Source organism: Mus pahari, chromosome 3 (assembly GCF_900095145.1).
Source record: "Mus pahari chromosome 3, PAHARI_EIJ_v1.1, whole genome shotgun sequence".
Lineage (NCBI taxonomy): Eukaryota > Metazoa > Chordata > Mammalia > Rodentia > Muridae > Mus > Mus pahari.
Window position 1 is genome coordinate 18,308,513 of NC_034592.1, and position 15,628 is coordinate 18,324,140.

Sequence of the window (15,628 nt, forward strand, 5' to 3'; positions counted from 1 at the left end):
AGAGGCTGCACAGACTGTTTGGTGCTGTCCCTTTCTGTAGGTTCTGAAGCACTCAGCAGGACACTGCAGGACACTGCAGGACTGGAAATATCCTTCCTGCCTGCCTGGTTCTAAGGACAAAGACAGTTTGTCCCTAGTTGATGTCGCTAAAAACCAACTGGTCAGAGACAGGAGTGTTCCAGTCGGGGTCTAATGGGTACCTTATGTGACACCGAGGGGCTACTGTATCTGGTTGGTTGCCTTCCCCTGTTTGGACACCAGAGGGAAGGACTGCAGGGACGAGGGAAGTGAGGATTCTTTTTGAGTGATGGGCAGTCAGAAGACATCTGTCCCTCCAAGCTTAGTCTACCTTTTAATTGTCTGCTGAAACGGTTCTGCTATGTAGCTCAGGCTGGCCTGGAACTCCTGAAGCCCGGTTGCGGCTACACCCCACCATGCTCAGCTGCCATATTCACTGCCCAGCCTCCAGGACAGTGCTCACGGTTGATAGCAGCAATCTGAGGGTCCTTTCTTCTGATTCTCTGATTTGGGAGCCACAAAGACTCTGCTGCCTCCATCCCCTGAGCCATTCTACTGCCCAGCAGCAGCAAAGTGTGACTTGGGGTCTCACAAACCTGATGTTGGAGGGGATGAGTGGAGATGAGGGATTTGCCAGCCTCTTAGGCTTCCTCCTCCATAGTCACTTAGGGAGGCTACTTCAGTTCTGCTTTCTTCCACTAGGGGTCGACATTCTCCCACCAAGGCGCCTGGGGCCTGGGTGTGGCCAGGGCAAGGGGCATGAGGATGCCTGGGCCAGCTGGTATTTCCAGAATACTGGAGATACCTAGCCCAAGAGCATGTGGCTGTTCAGATCTTGTGAATTAAGAGCTGCTCTGCAACCGCAGTACCAGGAGAGTAACTACAGCACACTCCCTGGTTTGGAGCCATGTCGCCTGCTTTGTTAGAGTGTCAGAGCCAAGGAGACACCTGGTTCAGATCCAAAGTCTTTTCTGAAGGAACAACCAAGTCTTCAAAGAACATTCTGGGAATGGCTTTCCAAAATTAATCCTTTGCTAGCAACAGTCACCTGGTACCCTCCAACACACTGGCCCTATGGAGAATGGTCATTTATTTATTAGCCCAGACCAGCCTTGAACTGGCCCTGGCCCTCCTGTGTCCACCTCCTGAGTATTACAGGCCTTCAAAGCCAGCTGTGGGACCTCGCTCTCCAACAGGCAAGCCAGTGGGTACCAGGCATGTGCCACCCACCCGCTTTAAGACAGGGTCTGACTGTGTAGTCCTAGCTGGCTTGAAACTCACCATGTAGTCACGCTGGCCGGGGACTCACAGAGATCCTCCTGTCTCTGCCTTCTGAGTGCTGAAATTGATGGTGTGTGCCAACACTCCAGGCCTGCATGTGGTCCTTTAGAGCCAAAGGGTGCTGACCTGGCTTACAGATCTAGCCTAGTCATCGGGAAGAGGAGCCTAAGTGGACTGTGACCATGTCCCCCTGCTTAGACTCCCTCCCACACACACATCGGCATCCCTGAGGGCAGAGGCCAACCAGCTGAAGGAGGAGGGGCAAGAAAGGAAATGCTCACTTGCCAAGGAGTCACCCCCAATCAGAACTCCTTCTCCCACATGCCTGCCATTGGGACACAATGTGTCGTCACTGTGATACAACATGGAAGTGACATTTATAGATAAGGAGGTCCCTAGCCTTTCCCTGAGTACAATGACTCCTCCTGAGTTTACATAATGATAGAGAAGACCAGAGACCAGCCCTCAGCCCTGGGAGTGTCTGTCACTAGAATCCCCCCCCCACCTCTGTGTGTGTGTGTGTGTGTGTGTGTGTGCACACACTTTCTTATGGATGTGTTTCATCAACTTACACGTCTAGGAGGCCAGATCACTATCATTGGGCATTACCATCTGTTACTATCTTAAGTTGTTTGAGGCAGGCCATACTGTGTAACCTTGGGTGTCCTGGCTGTCCTTGAACTCACAGAACTCCACCTGCTTCTGCCTCCTGGGAGCTGGGATTTCCTTGCTTTTGCGCCCCCCACCTGCACCCCCTAGTGTTGAGGGCTCAGGCGGGCACCTGCTGTGCTCAGCTTTTTACCTGCTAAGCCACCTCCCCAGGCCCAGCATCATTTCTTCATACAACAGAGAACCAGGTACACTAGAAGTTATACTTTATTTAACATTGAAAGGACTAACATTTAATTACACGGGTAAGAGTGCTCTCTCCTGAAAGCACTTTGTTTGGTTTTAATTCCACCTCCAGAGTCGCAGGCAAGACCAAGACCTGACACTCTGAGGGCCTTCCCAACAGTGCCCTGCCCTCAAGGCTTAGAATTAGCACACGCGCACACACACACACACAGGCACGCACGCACGAACACACACACACACACACACACACACGCATGATTTAAAAGGTGCTTGATGTCAGGCTAAAAGAGAAGTTGGGGCTAGCATTAGAGACATTTTGGATGTTATACGTACAGACACAGAGTCAAAAGTAATCACAAAAGGGCAATTTCTGGGAAAAATACTGGCAGGAACGGAACTTTTTTTTTTTTTTTTTAAACTTCATGTGGACATTCTACGTTCACTACAGATGTCACCAGAAGGCATTAGTGGCCTCCCTGTGTGTTATTTGGGCTGGTGCCCCGGATAAGCATGCTCAGCCTAGAGGGAGGGGCCACTGCAGCTTCACATCCTGCATAGAAAAAAAAAAGTGGTAAATGTCATGTTCCTTTTATTTCCATCTCTAAGTCATTTGCAGGGCAGGTTCTTTTACAGTGAGTCATTCTTGTCTCAGCACACTAGCAGCTAGGGGTGACAGGCAGTGGGTCCTGGGGACGGGAGTGTAGAGCTTCTGGGGATTCCTGCATTCCCTTCCCCCCACAGCCGGTACAATTCCGGTACAATTCCACAGGATGTCCACGGCAGATCGTCTCTCAGAGATCGGCCTGAAGACGTTCACCCGCCAGTCTTTCTGGATGTAAAGTTAGTTCAGGAAATTAAAAAAAAAAGAAGTGAGGGGACACAGGGACAGGTGCAGGCTTTAACGGTCATCTGAAGACCGGCAGCCTCCTCCATTTTACCTTTGTGGCAAGAGCCTTTCTTCGTCCTTCATGCATTAATGAGATCTGTGAACAAGACCCATAAAAACCACTCTGGCTCCTCATGGAGGGGACAGTGGTCAGCCCAACTTGGTGAAAATCAGAGGTTCTGGAGTTAGATGCCTGGTAACGTGCTGGAGCGGAGCTGCCTGGGCCACAGGTCAGACTGACTGTGTCAGAGCTGAGGCCCTGACAATCTTCACTCTTAGGTACTAGGCTTCCATACTGTCCCCTAGTCCTGAACAGCCTCACAGGGGCCCCAGAGGGCAGTGTGTCTGGCTTGGCCTTACTTGGGAGGAGGCGGGGCCAAGAAAGCCTGCCTCTAATCCCTCACTCTGTAGACCAGGCTGGCCTCAAACTCAGAAATCCACCTGCCTCTGCCTCCCAAGTGCTGGGATTAAAGGCGGGCGCCACCACACCCGGCTCCTGGCTTGCTCTTGAAACCCAAAGCCAGGCCCACCTTGTGAGCTGCTCCCCACCTTGGTACCCTCCCCTCTGCTGTGAGGTAGTTCCTCACAAAATGTCTGTAATACTGGCCCCAATGCATGGATGTCAGCACTTCCACAAACCATGGACAAAGCACAGGCCCAACCCTGAGGACCTGCCCTCTCTGTCCCTGTCTCTGGTTTTATAAGACTTCCCTGTCTTTCATCCTCTGACTTGATGCTAAGCTACCAACTGCCCAGAGGAAGACGCCAGCCAGCCTCCTCCAGCTCATGCTTGCAGGGTACCCTTCACAGGGGCTTGTGGCCAAGTCCTAAGTCTTGAGGACTTCTGTCCCGGGAAAGGAGAGAAAGAGTGGCTCAAAGGTGTGAAGGACCACCTCGGTTCTCCCCCAAAGCTCTACCACTCTAGGAAGGCAACAGCTTCAAAAGGCTCCATCCATTCTCTGGGGCTTCTAGAGAACAGGATTCGATGCAGAAGCAGTGGCCAGAGCCATTGGAGGGACCACAAGAGGCACAAGGTCTTCGGTGGGAACAGAGGAGAGTCCTCAAATGCTACTTATGGGACTCCGCAGGCCCGCCTTACAGTGACTAGTGTGGCTGTGAGGCCCTCCATCACAGGGTACCACAAACAGGCAGGCAGCACTCATAGAAGGTAGATACAGACAAGACAGCGGGGCTGGCCCACAGGCTGGATTTGGGACTCCAATACATCCAATACTTTAGGGCCATGTAGATGGTTTAGAACCAGAGTGGGGGTGGATGGGGGCTAGGTGCCCCAGTCCTACCCTAGATCCCCTGGGATGGAGTATGGAAGGTAACAGTGCTGGATGACAGGGAGGGCCTGAGGCAGCAGCCTCTGGACGGAAGGACACATCTGACATTGAGTCCCAAGAGACACATGGATGACAGACAGGTGGGTGCTCAGTCCACCTGATGCACAACTGGCCCTCCTTGTCAGGATTCTGTTAGTCACCAGGAAACCAGCGGTGACGGTTGACAAAGGCACAGTGTGAGATGTGCAAGGAGTGGCCAGGCGATGAGCAGGTGGACTGGGAGCCCGGAAGGAGCAGGGATACAGGGTACATGTCCAGCTGTCTTGGTAGCCTGGGTGGGAAGGGAGCGGAGTGAAGTGGACAACCCCCATGGGGGGGGGGGCTGCGAGAGAGAAACACCCGTGCTGTACCCAGGCAGAGGGACTGGCGGAGCCACAGGAGCATGCTGTGAAGGGGAAGGGGAGGCGGGATATGGGAACCCAGCCTGCAGGTGGGCTGGAGGCTGCCCAGCCAGCTGAGTGCTGCTGGAGGCCTGTGGGGACAAGCGGGCTGGACGATGGTGGCTCCCTCCCGGGAGGCTCTCGGGGGACTCTGGCCATGTACGCCACTCCTTTAGGAACCTATGGCACAAAAAGAAAGAAGAGAAAACCCTGAGTTAGGGAAAGCGGCAGGTGAGAGAGAGGCAGGCGGTTTGCTGCGGGCAAACTGCTTGCCTGTGGAGAAGGGAGGGGCTTGAGTAACTGGTTACCACAGTGGCTCTGCCATGGGGAGCTTTCGAGGCTACATCTTCTGTTTGGAGACAGGCTCTTAGGTAGTCTAGGACGACCTCAAATTAACTGAAGATGCACTTAACCCAGGACCCGCCTGTCTCTGCCTCCATTCTCTGGCAAAACAGGCCTGGCCTTTTATTTCCCATGTTTAGCTGGCCCCATTTCTGGACCAGAAAAGATTAATAAGTTTTCCCACTTGCTCATCTTCTTCACAAACTGAATCTTTTTCTTTTTTTTTTTTTTTTTTTTTTTTTTTGGTCCAGGATGGATGGTGTGAGGAAGTTAAAGGGCAAATTCTCTCTCCCGTTGTGACCACAGGTCTCTGTAGTAGGGGAACCTTTGGTGAGAGGGGAACCTAAGGCTGCTGGAGCCTCACTAAATGCGAAAGCTCTCCATCGCCAGAGGGAGACAAGATACAAGAAAAGCAGATGCTCCAAGCCCTCAGGACAGGAGGGGTAAGAAAGGGAGGAAGAATTATTTGGGAGGGGGAAAGCATTTGGCTTGAAAAGTCCTCAGTACTAGAGATGAAAGCGTTATACTTATTACAGAGAATAATGTTCTCAAAAAGAGAAAAATCACTTAAAATACACAGCACTGAGAAAAATAATAATATTTATTAGAGAGGCAGATACGAGGGCACAACTGGAAGGTGACAGAGAGATTCTTTTCTCTTAGGATAAGAACAGAGAGACGCAGTCATGATGACTATATTCAAATGACTTACTCAGAGCCCAGGGGTTTACAATAAAGTCAAGTGCGCAGCAGCCAGCCGGGGACCTAGCTACAGTGCAAGGGTCCAGGGGCCTCCCCAGCAGTTATAAAAACAAAAAGGAGGTTAGGCAGAAGAATAACAAATAAAACAACACTATGCAAGGCATCCGTCTAGGTTTCAAACTGCAATATATACAAATATACCCCGCGGTGCAGGATCACAGACATGGTCAAACAGGAAGTGATGTCAAAAGGCACCGTAAGGCAAAGGGTTGGAGGAGTCTAAGGAGTTTGGCAATGGTTAAGTAAGTACATCACTGATACCAGAGAGAGAGAGAAAGTGCCCTTGCGCTTTTTTTAAAACTCTGAGAAGTGCTTTGAGTTTCTGGGACTCAGGGAACAGCAGCTGGGCCCACTGCTGTTGGAGGCAGGAGGGCAGGGTGTGGAAGAGGCTAGGTGGGGGCGGCTCCTGCATGGCTGCTAACCTCAGATACACCCCTCAGCTAAAAGGAGAAGGCTGCAGGCAGCTCGGCTCCCTCCTCACTTACTTATTTTTTATTGTTTTGAGTCAAGATCTCACTCTGTAGCCCTGACTGGCCTAGAATTCACTATGTAGACCAGGCTGGCCTTGAACCGACAGAGATCCACCTTCGTCTGGGTCCCAAGTGCTGGGATTCCAAGCACAGACCACTGCACCCAACTGTCTAGTTTTTCTTTTTCACATTGATTTGTGTGTGCTTTGTGTGGGTGTGCACGTGTGCCATGATGCACGAAGGTCAGAGGTCAACTTCTGGGACACAAGTCAACTTAGGGGAGTTGGTCTTTTCCTTCAACCACGTGAGTCCCGGAGACAGCACTCGAATTCGTCAGGCTTGGGGACAAATGTCTTTATATACCTTCCCTGACCACATCTCCAGTCTCCCTTTTTAAACATCAAACTATTGGGAGAAATTTGTGTTCACTACTGAGGAGATAGAGACTACAGAGTATCATTCAGTTTAGTCAATGTTGAACTCATTCATCTGTTCGGCTCCTAAGGTAGTCAACTTAATAACACACACTAAAACCAGGACCTGCACAAACTGGAGGGACACCCCTCCGGTTCACCCAGCAGGCCATTCACCAGCTCACTGCTGGACCTCTTTTTGAGATGTTTTGGGTTTTGTTTTTAAGATAGGGTCTATCTTATGTAGTCCTAGTTGTCCAGGAACTCACTGTGTAGACTAGACTGATCTTGAACACACAAAACTCTACTGGCCTCTGCCTACTGACGGAGTAATGAACTTCTTTAATCCCAGCACTCGAGAGGCAGAGGCAGGTGGAACTCTTGTGAGTTTGCGTCCAGCCTGGTCTACATAGTGAGTTCAGGCTGTCCAGGATAGCCAGGGTTACATAGTGAGACTCTGTCTAGAAAAACCAAAAAGAAGGAGGAGGAGGAAGAAGAGGAGAAGTAGAGGAGAGAAGAGGAGGAAGAGCAGGAAAAGGAGGAGGAGGAGGTCACAGCCGAGAAGTGAGTTCTGGACAAAGGGCTTCTCCAGTCTTTCTAGCCACCTGGGCACATGCCCCTCCTCCTACCCAATCAGAAGGCTCTTCAGGGGCTCAGGGTTCCTGCAGGGGGAACTGAAACTTTGCTCCTGAAGGAGCCCCACAATGGCTGACCTTAAAACCACGGTGACAGCAAGACTTACTCAGAGGAAATGTGATCTACAAAGCTGATGTGTATTAAACAGGTCCGGTGGGCTGGGTCAGCTCGATACTCCAGAGAGCCCACTAGTCTGAGGTGTGGCTGCTGGGGCTTCAGGAAGGCCATGGGGACCTCTTTGTGCCACTTATGTAACTGCCAAGAGCCAGTCACTATTACGAAATATTATCTTTATCTCAGCCATCACGAAGCTGAGGCAGGGGAATCGTGAGTTCAAGGCTATCTTGGGTTACACTGCCTCAAATTTAAAAAAAAATAAAAGGCAAAAAAACCAAAAGCTGGGCAGTGGCGACATACACCTTTAATCCCAGCACAGAGGAGGCAAAAGCAGGTGGATCTCTGAATTCAAGGCCAGCCTGGTCTACAGAGAGGATTCCAGGATAGCCAGGGCTACACAGAGAAACCCTGTCTCAAAAAACAAAACAAGAAAAAGAAAAAAAAAAAGAAAGAAAGAAAGAAAGAAAGAAAGAAAGAAAGAAAAGAAAAGAAAAGAAAAGAAAAGAAAAGAAAAGAAAAGAAAAGAAAAGAAAAGAAAAGAAAAGAAAAGAAAAGAAAAGGCTGGATATGAGTGGATGTTTTCTCATTTCCATCCATTTACAGCCGGCTCTTGATGGCCTTGAGGTGGGCTGTCATGATGGGCACCATTCAGTCCAGTCTCTGCACATGCCCAGTATTAACCCCCATCCCAGCATCAGTACTGACTTAAAAATGCAAATTCCCACATGGCCCAGATTCCTTTAAAACACTAAGAGCTTTTACTTTATTCGGGCTGTAATTAGGCAGGTCAAATGTGCCAGCAGTCCCAAAGCCTCTGGTAAATTCTAACTTTGAGTCTTATAGATGCCAAAGGTTAAAAAGAAAAACAGCCTTCCACTTAAAAGGGGACATGTTGAGTCCATTGCTTGCAACGGCTGAGGCACCGGGATCTGTTCGCAGCAAAGCTGCCCCTCCGGCCACAAAGAGGAGTTGAACCAAGTCTGAGCAAAATCAGGCCCACAGGGGCGTTGGGGCGCTCGGCTGCTACACAAGCTTGCGTCAACAGCTTGAAGATACTCTACCACAGATGGAGCCAGGAGATGAATGTCAAGTCAAAATGAATCGCTCAAGGAGCGCACCTTCCTGGGCCTCTTTTGATTGTTTGGGACACTCAGACAATAAACGGGTAACACAGGGAACCTGAAGTGCAACTTCAGGTTACTCAGTGTGGGCACCAGGAAAATGTTCCAGGCTTTACTCAAGGACAGGGAGATGCTACTTCCACCGATGAAGTCACTTTTATTTATGACTTATTTCCCCTGGGTCTTGCTCTGAAGCCCAGGCTAGCCTGAAACTCACTTGGATTCTCTGAAGCCCAGGCTAGCCTGAAACTCACTTGGCTACTCCTGACTCGGCCTCCTGAGAGCTGGGATTACAGGCACGAGCCACCACCATGCATCCTTTTTAAAATCTACACATTTTGTTGCATGAAATGGAAACGCCGATCAGATTTCAAATGACACAGTTATAAGCTAGCAGGTGGCAGTTCTGCACACAGCCAAGTTGGACAAGCGAACCCAGGCACAAGATGCCCCCAGTTCACTGGGTGTCTGAGTCGCTTGCTCTCTGCTGACCTCTTGAAGGCCTGTAACAGCCACAGTGGTGGGGAGAGACAACTCCAGTGCTTTTTGTTTTAAGTGGATTAAATATAGGTCTTAGCACCTTTGGCGTTTTTGTCTAAATAGACTTCGACGTAGGAAGTGGGGACGTAACCCTCCTCGTCTTCGTTTCTGCGGATGCGAGTCCACCCATCGCCTTTGTCCTCCTCAATCACGCTCAGCGTCTCTCCTTCAACTACAGAAATGGTGCCTTCGTTCTGACCTGGAGGGGTACAGAGAGGTGTGAGGTCTCAGGTGGCACTGGGAGGGCCCTGCCAATGGCGTGTTAGAGTCGAGGTGAGATCTGTGCACAGACCGTCCCCTCGCTGGGTTCTCCTCCGCCCTAAGTGCGTTCCTTCCACATTCGCATCTCTAGGTTTCTCTTATCGTCTGTGGACCCTTCCACAGGTCCTCTGAGGACACACCCCTCTTCCTCCTGCCCGCCACTCCCGACTTCTCACAAGCCTTGCAGAACCTGCTCCTCTAAGCCACTCCCCTCAGGGGTTTCCTAGGCCAGGGGCAGGGGCAAGGGTCCACCCTCAGCTTCCACAGTACCCTCATCTCTTTCCTTTTCTGGCATTTTCTAAAGTCAAGGTTCTACTTTCCTGGTTCTCCTTTAATGTTGCCTAGTAGCCTAGGAGACCTGGGTTCACTGGGACACTCTTCCTACTGGTCCTTCCCCAGGACATCTCGAGGACCTAAGGATGAGCCATCGGGCTAGCCTTGGCTCTCCTCTACCTTTTGCTCAGGTCTCTCAACCACAATATGGCTGTGTCCTCTTTTTAGCCAAGGCCCCCAGTCGGTTCTCTACAATCATTTAAAAGCCAGCCACACCTGTAGGCTGGTTTGGGGCCCATGTGATTAGGTCTGTCAGCTGTGGAAAACCACCGGGAAGTCAGTGTGTGTGTGTGTGTGTGTGTGTGTGTGTGTGTGTGTGTGTGTGTGTGTGTGTGTCTGTGTCTGTGTGAGGCTGTATTTTCTCCTCCCTCTGTGTAGCCCTGGCTGTCCTGGAGCTCCGCTCTCTCTGTATACTAGGCCTGCCTCTGCCTCTGTCTGCTGAGTGCCAGGACTGAAGGCTGGCATTGGTGCCACCACCACCTGGCTGGTGGGAAGCTGTCATAACCACTGTAATTGATGATTAAATCCCTGGTTAGGTCCTGGGCTGTGTAAGAGTAGAAGCTGGCTTAGCACAGGCATGAGCAGCCATTTCTGCCTTGGCTGCCCTCCTCTGATGGACTGGGACCTGGCCTGTGAGCTAAGATTAACCCTTTCTCCCCCGACTCTCAGGATATTTCATCCCAGCAGTAGAAATGAGAGAGGGCAAGGTCAAGTGATTTTAGGACCTGTCAGCAGGGTCTCTGATGTGCATGTGTTGGGGGTGACACTGATGGCGCCCTGGCACAGCCTTTACTGATGGCGCCCTGGCACAGCCTTTATCACAGTGAACACCCTTGGTCCTCAGAGGCCCTGAGCATCCTGGAGGATCGGTCAGCTCACTCATCCCAGGGCTCTGTGCTTCCCTGAGTCCTCACCCCTTCTCTCGCAGCATCCTCTGTACCTCTCTGGACTGCATCATGTCCAGATGGAGGCATGTGCTGATGCTCCACCTGTTACCTGGCTGATCCAACAGAGGGGACAATGGTATGCCTGTCGGCAGCTCCTTAGTGCCAGCCAAGTAAAAGCACCCAGGTACTGTGAGTATGTAACGTATGTGTGTAATGTATGTGTGTGGTGTGTATAAGAGTGTATGTGTGTGTAGTGTGTGAGTGTGCAGTGTAAGAGTATGTTGCGTGAGTGTATAGTGTGTAAGAGTGTAGTGTGTGCTGGGCATGGTGTCGCATGCCTTTAATTCCAGTATTTGGGAGGCAGAGGCAGGCGGATTTCTGAGTTTGAGGCCAGCCTGGTCTACAGAGTGAGTTCCAGGGCAGCCAGGGCTACACAGAGAAATCCTGACTCAAAACAAACAAACAAAAAAAGAGTGTAGTGTGTGAGTGTGTAATGTGTGTGTGGTGTGTATAAGAGTGTAGGTGTGTGTAGTGTGTGAGTATGTAGTGTAAGAGTATGTAGTGTGTGTAAGAATGTGTAGTATGTATATGAATGTGAAATGTGTGAGTGTGTAGTGTGTGTGTGTAATTAAGAGTATGTAGTATGGGCTGGTGAGATGGCTCAGCTGGTAAGAGCACCCGACTGCTCTTCTGAAGGTCCTGAGTTCAAATCGCAGCAACCACATGGTGGCTCACAACCATCCGTAACGAGATCTGACACCTTCTTCTGGAGTGTCTGAAGACAGCTACAGTGTACTTACATACAATAAATAAATAAATAAAATTTTAAAAAAAAAAAAAAAAGTATGTAGTGTGTGTAGTGTGTAAGGGTGTGTAGTGTGTATAAGTGTATAATGTGTGAGTGTGTAGTATGCAATAGCCAGAGAGGTTGATGTCAGATGTCTTCCTTATTGATTTTCTATCTTATTTATTAATTTAAATTTATTTTTCTGGAAGTGGAGTTATGGCTCAGAGGTTAAGAGCGCTGGCTGCTCTTCCGAAGGACTGGGATTCAGTTCCCACCACCTACATGGCTGCTCACAACCATCTGTCACTTCAGTTGCAGAGGACCTGATGCCCTCTTCTGGTTTCCACAAGCACCAGGCTCTAACACAGTCCACAGACTCACATGCAGGCAAAAACACCCCTATGCATAAAATAAAGAAATACATTTTTTCTGTAATTTTATCGTAGGTATGGGAGGGCAGCAGCCCAGTCAGTCTGGGAAGGGCCTGCCATGGGCAGTGGTACCTTCAAATGTGTAGAGGGCTTTGCAGGTCCCTATGGCCGGAAGCGGTTCCTCATCATCAAATTCATCGTCGAAATCTGGGGCCAGGACCTTGTGCTCGCTCTCCTGGCTTTGCTCCTCTGTGTAACTACCATCTGGGCTGCTCAAGAGAGGAAGACACAGGACAACTATAGCGACCAACGTGGAGGCTTGGTCTGCCCCACACGGTGCTCAAGCGGATCACCAGCCCGGACTGGACTGTAAACTGAGATATTCTCACGTCGGACAAATCAGAGGCAACGCAATAGACACTCTTGCCTTCTGTCCGGGAGAGATTATTCTAGAATTTAAATGTAAGTACAAAGCCAGACCGTCTCTCTGCCAGAGGCAGGGTCTCACAGGTACTGTACCTCTCCCGGTCTTGGGCACAGTTAGTGACTGTCTGGTGTGTCTGGCCATCATACAGTCCACTCTGCCGGCGTGCCTGCTCACTCCGAGCTGGGAGTCTGCCTTCCACCTCAGCCAGCCAGGCCTGGAAGCAAAAGCCACAAGAAGACTTAGATCGGGCTAGCCTAGGCTAGATCATGCGCTGTCGGGCCTTAACTCAGAGCTGGACAGTCACTTAAAGCCTGATGTCTCAGACCGTGCACGATATAGGTAGGCTCACAGCCAACGGCTTCCTTCTTCTGAAAGCTGGGGGAGGGGTAGGAAAGCCCCCACTGACCAAATTTACCAATCACCTCACAGGGCAGACAGCAGGCACCACTGGGCCAAACTCTTGGGCAGCCATGTAATCACGGATAAAATTATTCTATACTTCCTCCTGACTCAGTCCCGTGACCGTGAGGTCACCCCGGGAAACCCCACACTCCACATGTCAGTCGGGTGGTTTTCCTCTCCTGGGACACAGCCTAGCACTCCCGTAACACCTACCACCGAGAAGGTGGGGTGTGGGGATGGGGGTGGGGGTTCCCCCGGGGGCCTGCCCAGAGACACCCTTCCCCTTCCCGCTTCTCTCTGTTCTCCACACCTCGAACTTCTGAGCCTCCAGCCGCAGTTTTTCTATGTTCTGGGTGACTTCGGTGAGTTTCTGGTCCAAGCTGGCTGGGTCTCCCATCTGAGGGTTCTTCAGATACACATCTTTCATTTTGGTGATGGCATCTCTGAGAAAGGGATAACAAGAACACGGGGGCTGAGGCTGGAGCCAGTCGGGTTTTCTGTCACTGCATGAAAAGCCTACTGTGCTTTCCAGAAAACCCCATCCCTGACATCACAGGCTCCACACCACCTCTTCCTCAATTCTTCTTGTAAAATGAAAAGGAGCTGTTGGGCTGGAGAGATGACTCAGAGGTTAAGAGCGCTGACTGCTCTTCCGAAGGTCCTGAGTTCAATTCCCAGAAACCACATGGTGGCTCACAACCATCCATAACAAGATCTGACGCTCTCTTCTGGCATGTCTGAAGACAGCTACAGTGTACTTAGGTATAAGTACACCGTAGCAAGCAGGTTGACCGGAGCAAGCAGAGTTGACCCCATTGAGCAGAGGTCCTAAAATTCAATTCCCAATAACCACATGAAGCCTCGCAACCATCTGTACAGTTATAGTGCACTCATATACATAAAACAAATAAATACATCTAAAAAAAAAGAAAAGAGAAGAGAAGAAAAGAGAAGAGAAGAAAATAAAAGAGAAGAAAAGGAAAGGAGCTGTTCAAACCCATCACCCTGCTTGCTTGGTGACACACACTGGTGATCTCAGCACTCAGGTGGTCAAGGCAGGAGGCTAGCCTGGACTAGACAGTGAGACCATCCCTTCGCTTCAGATGAATCTCTTCATAAGTTCACTGATTTTAGCGTGTGTGTGTGTGTGTGTAGGTATGTGTGCACATGGAGGTCACGTTGGGAGTCTTTATCTGTTGTCTACCTTTTCTTTTTCTTCAACAACAACTCTGTGTGTGTGTATGTGTGTGTGTGTGAGTGCACACACGCATGCCAGTGAGACGCCTGTGTGAATACACAGAGGCCACTGGAGGCGGTCCTGTGCCTGTGTCACTCTTTCCCCTTTCCTTTGAGGCAAGGCCTAGAGATGCCGACTCTGCCCACCCCAGAGCTTGGGTTAGAAGTGTCTGAGGGATGTTGGGCTTGTTCTGAGTGCTGGAGTCTGAACTTGGAGCCTATGATTACACAGCATGGACTCATAATTGCAGAGCCATCTCTCCAGCCACTTCACTTGTTTTTGTGAGTCAGGACTTCTTACCAGAGATGGGGTTACAGACTCTCACTGGCTTTTTACGTGGGCACTGGGGGTCAGAACCTGGTCCTTCATGCTTAAGCAGGAAGCTCTTCCCCCACAGATCTGTCTCCCCAGCTGGAATTTTACTGAAGTCTTTAAAGAAGCAGAGTTTTGTGTCTACAGAGCCTCTGTTGAATTGTATGATTTTATTTTATTTTATACTTTTTTAGACATGGTTTCTCTGTGTAGCCCTAGCTGTCCTGGAACTCACTCTGTAGACCAGGCTGGCCTCGAACTCAGAAATCCGCCTGCCTCTGCCTCCCGAGTGCTGGGATTAAAGGCGTGCGCCGCCATGCCTTTATGATGCCTTTTCAATATGATTAAGATGCTGCCTTCAGAGCTGGAGAGATGGCTCAGAGGTTCAGAGCACAGGCTGTTCTCTCAGAGGACCTGAGTTCAATTCCCAGAACGCACAGTAGGTAGCTCATAACTGTAACTCCAGCACCAGGGAATCCAACATCTCTGACCTTCTCAGGCTTCTGGATGTCATTCGCGTGTGCATGCATGTACACAGAGAGACACACACTCACACACACACACACACACACACACACACACACACACACTCACTCTTAAAATTAGAAAGGATGCCACCTTTGCTTTTCTCTCTTTATTCTTTTTAAAATCATTGTTATAATTTTTAGTTACGCGTGGAGGGTGTCTATGCACATGAAGGCAAGTGCCCATTGAGGTGGGGGCATCAGGCCCCCTTGGACTGGAGTTATCGAGTTGTGAGTCGGCTGGTGTCGGTGCTGGGAACAGAACTCAGACCCTTTGCCAGAGGAATACTCACATTTTTTTTTTCCAAGAAAGGCTTTCTCTGTGTGGCCCTAGCTGTCCTGGAACTCACTCTGTAGAACAGGCTGGCTTCGAACTCAGAAATTTGCCTGCCTCTGCCTCCCAAGTGCTGGGATTAAAGGTGTGCACCATCACTGTGTGGCTAAAACACCCTTTTTATCCTCTGAGAAAAACCTCCTAAGACTCCCTGTACCCAAGGCAGAGCTGCACACAGGATGCTAGTCTGTTAGTGGCCAGAGCAGACCAGTTGCAGTTTGTTTTCAGACCACTAAACCACTCAGAGAAGAGACATGCGGGGTTCACTCCTGTAATCCCAGCATTTGGGAAGCTGCAGCAAGAGGATTGCTACTCTGAGTTGAGGCCAGCATGGGTGACATAATGACTTCCAGGGCAAGATTCTTTCAAAAAACAAACAAACAAGCAACCATCAAAACAACAAAGGTGTATTGGGGTGCTTACGCCTATAGTCTCAGACAGCAGGAGGCAGAGAGGCAGGAATCTGAGTTTCCGGTTAACCTGGTCTGCAAATAAACAGACAGACAGACAGACAGACAGACCAGAAGAAGGAGGAGAGGAAGAGAAGAAGAAAGGAGGAGGAGGAGGAGGAGGAGGAGGAGGA

The 15,628-nt window shown here is 50.2% G+C and overlaps 1 protein-coding gene across 12 annotated transcripts in view; it reads right to left on the bottom strand.

Annotated features, from left to right (window-relative positions):
• Positions 1-2,167: 2,167 nt before the first annotated feature.
• The window catches only part of Fnbp1 (formin binding protein 1), a 116,206-nt gene continuing 102,745 nt past the window's right edge, over positions 2,168-15,628 (bottom strand). For 6 of the 12 annotated variants that reach the window (XM_021192117.2, XM_021192115.2, XM_021192113.2 and 3 more), the window contains 4 exons: positions 12,949-13,081; positions 12,329-12,450; positions 11,942-12,078; positions 9,175-9,369 (listed from right to left, as the gene is read on the bottom strand). In XM_021192117.2, coding sequence (XP_021047776.2) covers positions 9,191-9,369; positions 11,942-12,078; positions 12,329-12,450; positions 12,949-13,081 — 571 coding nt within the window. In that variant the 3' untranslated portion in view covers positions 9,175-9,190. Of the gene's footprint in view, positions 4,950-9,174; positions 9,370-11,941; positions 12,082-12,328; positions 12,451-12,948; positions 13,082-15,628 lie in introns of those variants that run through there. The other 6 variants (XM_021192116.2, XM_029536100.1, XM_029536099.1 and 3 more) reach the window with 2 other exon arrangements.